Source organism: Homarus americanus, unplaced genomic scaffold (genome assembly GCF_018991925.1).
Source record: "Homarus americanus isolate GMGI-L3 unplaced genomic scaffold, GMGI_Hamer_2.0 scaffold29538, whole genome shotgun sequence".
Lineage (NCBI taxonomy): Eukaryota > Metazoa > Arthropoda > Malacostraca > Decapoda > Nephropidae > Homarus > Homarus americanus.
The window spans coordinates 1-6,431 of record NW_024725199.1 but is presented as its reverse complement, the minus strand read 5'-3'; the positions used below and the strand labels follow the sequence as shown (position 1 = coordinate 6,431).

Sequence of the window (6,431 nt, the reverse complement as noted above, 5' to 3'; positions counted from 1 at the left end):
TACCCAGTCATGTCGGTATCTTGGGGAATGAGGCAGCAGATGGCCTTGCCAAGACTGGCTGCAACAAGGCCACACCTGACTACGTTGTTCCTCGAACACTTTTACAGATTAGGACCCAAATTCGCCGCAAACAGAGAGAAGCTCGGGAAGCAGCCATCCCCCTGGACTCCCCGCCCACCTGGTACGATGTCCTCCGTAAACTTCCTGACCTCTCATACGTCTACGGGAAAGGGTCGCGGAAAAGGGACGTGATTGCTGCCCGTATCATCATTGGGTATGACTTTGCTTGGGAGATTGGTATCCCCGCATCCCCTGAGCAACGCTCTTGTGCATTATGCAGAAGACCCGACAGCCGCACCCTTATTCACTACCTCCTAAGATGTCCCCACACACAACGCTTCCGTGACGCCTGCTGGACCACCACTCCACGACCTCCTGACGGAGACACGATGATCCTCCCCATACTGGCCAGATATTTTGTAAATAATATTAATTATGTGTTAAAGGAACATCCTTCCTTCCTTAGGCTTTAGTAAGCCCCTTTATAATATTTATACTGTATATACTTTTCACACTTGCCAGATGCTTCTGGTGTCATTGTACAGGGGTACCTAGTGACAGCACTAGGATCCCGCTTCCTCTATCAAGGAATAAACAATTGAAATTGAATTGAATTGAATTGAGTCTGCAATAGGCAGCTTCAGAGCTAACAAAGCCATCTGAGTTACTTTCTGAAATTCCGAGTGCTAGTTTTCAAAATGTCCACTAGTAAATGAAAAGGGTCCTACGACAGTGGTAGAAAATATAACAAACCAGGGGACGATGACTAACTAGACGTTTTGCTTACGCCAACTAGTGTTATCAAGTTCTCCACCATTATCATGCTCCACCACCATTATCATGCTCCACCACCATTATCATGCTCCACCACCATTATCATGCTCCACCACCATTTCAGATTAAGGTAAATCTTCACTGTAGATTATAGATATTATGTTTATGTAATCATTGGGCTCTCAATTTTAAGTGAAAATTTGGTTATATTACGACATTTTAAGTGGATATTGTAGGGGATACTTTTATTTTGTGTGGATTGCAAAAATAGCCTTGTGCTTCCCATCCAAAAAGATTTGGCCGTGAGATGGCGTGAAGTTGGCCGTGAAGGTCGTACATCTGGCACCCTGCTCAGTGACTGTTTGGCCGTGAGATGGCGTGAAGTTGGCCGTGAAGCTCGTACATCTGGCTCAGTGAACATGGCGGCACCGGAGGGGACGAGTGTTGAGACTCTTACTGTAACACTGAACACACTGAGGACACTCAGAAGTAGTGTTACCCTTTTTTTCAAATTCATTTCAGAAGGCAATAGAGATGAAAACAGTAATGAAGGCGACAGCAGTGTACACGAGGAGGCAATGAAGGTCATGGCTGATGTTAAATGCCATTTACGGTGAGCTTTAACTTATGAATATACAGGACTTGTTGCATAATTAGATTTTCTGAAAAAAAACAATAATTAGAGTGTTCTTGTTGGGTAATACTTAACGGATATAAAGTCACGAGGTCCGTTATTGACATTAAGCGAGACGGGGAACTTTTGAAGTATCAGGTTCTGCTATTTTAGGTAATCTCGTGAAAATGTCAACCTGAGAGCCAAAACTGAAAATCCACACAAACTAATGGAGGAGACAGGGTAATAATTGATGACGGTAATTATTTAGGATTAACCCGCCAGCGAATTTGATTGAAAACAATTTTGAAAACGCCGGATTTTCATTGTTATATTATAGTGGCCACTGTTGTAGTTTGTGGAAATATGTTAAAAAAAATTATTTTTTAAATAAGCGCTACTTAACATTTGTGGGTATGAAGAACACCTAACCAAACAAACCTACCTAACCTTACCTAACTTCCTTATGGGGGAAGGGGGCTCTACCCCCCGCTATATTAAACAGAAAGAACTTACTATGATATGGTGAAATTTGAGGCATTTTCTAGACGCGAGATGATACAGCCGCATCGGGGCTATGCAGCCTTGGCTGGTTAGGCCTATATATTAACCTTGATGACTAAACTGCGGCCCAAATTTAAAGAAAACGATTTTGAAAAGCTGCAATTTCACTGTGGTAATCATTGATTGTCCCGCGGGCGACTTCACAAAAAAATGATTTTATAAACGCTGCAATTTCACTATTTAATATAGTGGACACTTTTAGTTTGTGAAAAGGTATTAAAAAGTTATTTCTAAATTATACCTAACCTAACCTTAGTGGGTATGAAAAACACCTCACCAACCTAACCAAATAAACCTACCTAACCTTACCTAACCCCGGGACCCCTCGGTATATTAAATAGAAAGAACTTACTATAATATGGTGTAATTTAAGGTTGTTTCTGGATGTGAGAGCAGCCGGCTGCATCGGCGCTTATGCAGCTTGGGCGGCGGATTTATTTGGGTAAATTTGCATAAGCACACCACACTCTGTTAGAAAGTCAAAAATATATTTTTCTAGTGTATTTGTGTGTGTTTAGACCGAATATGACCTTCATTTCCGGCGGAAATTGGCCGGTTTTTTTTATCGATTTTTTTTCTTGGGACGTTTTCCGAAAAAAAAAATGGCTAAGCGAATAAAAAATACACCAAAAAACCACTAGAAAAAGCAAAAACCTAACCTAACCGACTCTCACCATATGATGGAATCACCTATTTCTTACCTTATTGCTGTCTCTTCTTTGTCTTTGGGATAAGGGACGAGTTAGGACAACGCCACATATGTTGGTTTTGACGATATTTACATTGTCTTGCACTTATGACACTTTACTGAGGTTGGGAGAACACCATGCGATCGAAAAAATGCTCCAGTTTTTTTAGTTTTTTTCCCAAAACTCACAATCAGCTCCATATAATTTAAGTGACACCCATCACACACTTCCATGGTCGGAAATGAATATGAATTTGGAAATATGAGAGACCCAAAATAAAAATCGATTTTGATTGGGTCAAAATTACAGCGAATTAAACCAAAAATCATTTTAATTGGTTGCCAAAAAAACGCTTTTGATTGGCCGCGTAACGTGTACGGGAAAGCATGCGCGTGATGATTTATGAAGGAGACATCAGTGTGGGAGGTGAGGTAGGCGATAATGGCGGAAGAATAATGGAAGAAAATAGAGAACATTTTGGATATGCTGTCTCCATTATTATACATTTGCGCCGGTAATGTAATAGATGAAAATTATCTTATAATTAGACGACTTATTCGAATGATAATAGATTAGTGGTAGGAATATGTGATGTTAAAACGCAATAATACCGTTATTTGTTATTGTGATGGTAGGAAACGGCGAGCCACAGTGTTGGGGAAGTGATGAAGGATTGTGCTGTGGTCTTGGTGAATGTGGCAGAACAGGTAGCGAACGAAGTAGTGCTTGTAGTGGTAATCCCTGTTGCCAGCCCTCAGAACCCAGGGTTTTATACTCTTCCACTGCAGTATCAGGGTCAACAAAGTTTTCGCTGTTGTTAACGGTTTGGTTTGTTATAACCTAAGGACCAAAAGTTCGAGTAGGCTTTCCAGCAATCACTGTAGATAGTAGTGGTCTGGCGTGATAAATTTCTGGCAATGAGAAACTAGGGTGTCGGCGTCACTTTTTCTCAACCGGCACAACGAACATGCAGCCCGATCCACACTCAATGCTGCCAAAAACCTAGATACCCTTCACTAAGCGGTCATGTTGGAACTTCCTCTTACCAAACTTACTTTCGTCAATTTCCACAATTGCATTTGGGCCACCAATAGGTTCCTGGTTTTCCATCCAGTTCATACAGACCTCACTGCAATAATGTTTCCTGTCAACAACGGACTTGGCCCACAAACCCAGTTCTGTTTCACAATATTGCTGTGAAAAATACTTTCTGAAAATTGTAGGCCTACAAGTCCCTGGATGACCAAAACTAAAATAATACCCTTATTAGAATGTTACCTAACCTACCTATCTTCCTAACCTGTGAATTGTCATTTTGATTTTTTGGTTATTATCCAAACAACATCTTTAGGAAAATGAGCGAATTCAATGCAATATAAATTGTAATAAACACTCCCGATGAGATCGTTGTTCATTTCTTGACTTGTCTGAAAAGAATAAGTTGCTAATACAGTCACAAAAACACCTATACAGTATAATCAAAATGTCACATCACATAACATAAGAAACAATTCTACCTAAAATAGAACATTTACCATTATCATTTGCCAAAATATCTGTGGGTCGCAGCTTTTTCTTAAAATACTGTACTGTACAGTGGTCCCTCGGTTAACGAGATTTCGGTTGACGAGTTACCTTCCATAAAATTCTTAACTTCGGTTAACGAGCAATCCCTCGATTAACGAGTTTCTTACGAGCTGACCTCCACATGTTTTAGCTTGCATTTGGCGGTCCAACAGCTGTAGTATTAGTCCGCCAATACAGTAATCGGTTCTAGGGCTTAAATTCCTTACCCTTTTGGTAAATATCAAGAAGTTTATACTATTCAATAATTTTAATGGTTTAATATTAAATTTTTTAGTAATTTTAACAATTATTGAACATAATTGAAGGTAGGGTCACTAGTTTGTGGCACGCCATTCAGCCTGCCAACACAGCATACAGGCGTCAGTCTTTTTGTCTTTTCAGTGGAGGTAACATCTTGCTTGAGACTCTCTTCAGCTAAACGCTTTTCTTTCTGTGTTTACAAGCAAATTATTGGTCATTTTGAAGTTTATTTTACATATTGACAATATGTAATGCAGTGCAGTGTTGATTTAAAGAAAATAATCTTGAATTACACCAAGAGAACTAAAATTTTATGGGTGAAATGGCGCCATGGGGTGACTTCTCTTCCACCCCAATGCCTTCTCTTCTCCGTTCTCCTCCACCCCCATTCTAATCCCCATCATCATCCAGGAGCCTTCTACATACACACCTCAAAGTAAGTGAACCTTTCTACCTTTTTTGTTGAATTTAGGCAATTTTCGGTGAGCTGGAACCAATTACCCAAAAACCCATTGAAACAATGGTTTCGGTTAATGAGTTTTTCGGTTAACGAGCAACCTTCTAGAACGGATTGTGTTCGTTAACCGAGGGACCACTGTAGTACTGTACAGAATGACAAGGAGCCTGTTGGGTTGTAAACATTGCTAGTATGTTTTAGTGACATGTGATTGAAATGTGAGTACATACTGTAGTTCCAAAATAACTAACCTCGCTTTTTTTTAATTTTTCCCAATACAAAGCTTATTATTTGGAGAAAGTCTAGCTCATTGTATGGTAAAGGTGGAGCAGATGATTAGCACCCGAACGCTTTTATATATTTCTTCTATATTTTCCAGATGTTCTTTGGGTGATAAATTATTTGTTAGTAAGTAGGGCCTGAAAGAAGATGGGAATAATGGGGCAGAAAATGCGAACACTTAATATGGCAGTGATTTCATGTCTCTATGTGGTTTTTAGGCAAAGAAAATTTTTTTTACCCTGATTATGGCTAAATACATGTTCGTATTGTAGGATTGGGCGTCTCATCCAATAGTCTTTGGCTGATATAGGAGTTGCCCAAGCCAGATATGGTTGTAATGGAATTTCAGCATCAGTCCTTCATTATTCAGTTAAAATATGAATTTTTTAAGCTATTGAGAATTTCAGTTGGGAAGAAAAGCCTGTTTATATATATTTTTAACTTGCAGAGAACTGGAGACTCAAGTAGCAGGTCTTAATCCACCCTCAAACCCTGTAAATCTGGGTAACACAGGGCTCTTGTCCTTGGACCCCTCACCAGATAAACTACCACTCTACTACCAGCTTCTGGACTGTTATACTTGGATGGAGAAGGTGAGAAATAAGTACTTAACTTAATTTTGTAGCACCTCTTAGCTAAGACCATTTATTTCTTGGAACCCCCTTTGTTGGAGTGGAGAAAATCTGATTGAATGTTTCAAGCATTATAGACCCCTATTGTGACCAAAGAATAATAATTACTGTAAACCCTTGCCATTCGCGATGGATAGGTTCCAAGAAATGGCGCGAATAGGTAAAACCGCAAATAGCCATTTCTGTAATACCTTAGTGCACTAATATACAGGTATGCCTATACTGTGTATGAGAAACTTAAGTCACAATAATGTACTTACATTTGTATGTGGAAGTCTGGAGCTTGATGAAGTGGTGTACTGTATTCAGTATAGGGAGACATCTGGTTAATGAAGCATAGGTGGATCATCAAGATCACTGGTGGAAGAGGGTGAATCAGTGGTGGTTGGTGTAGTGGTGTGCGACCGGGAGGTGGTGGATGGCTGAGGGGAAGAGGAGGGTGGTGAGGTGGTGGGTGGCTGGGAGGAGGGGGTGAGGTGGTGCGTGGCTGGGGAGAAGAGGAGGGTGGTGAGGTGGTGGGTGGCTGGGAGGAG

General features: G+C 40.4%; 1 protein-coding gene across 1 annotated transcript; it reads left to right on the top strand.

Annotated features, from left to right (window-relative positions):
* Nucleotides 1-1,105: 1,105 nt before the first annotated feature.
* On the top strand, nucleotides 1,106-5,898 carry LOC121864766 (mediator of RNA polymerase II transcription subunit 27-like; the record flags this gene model as incomplete). The annotated part of the gene is made up of 2 exons (XM_042363933.1): nucleotides 1,106-1,447; nucleotides 5,715-5,898. Coding segments are annotated over 2 exons (511 nt in total), but the record flags the coding sequence as incomplete, so codon positions are not given.
* Nucleotides 5,899-6,431: the final 533 nt, after the last annotated feature.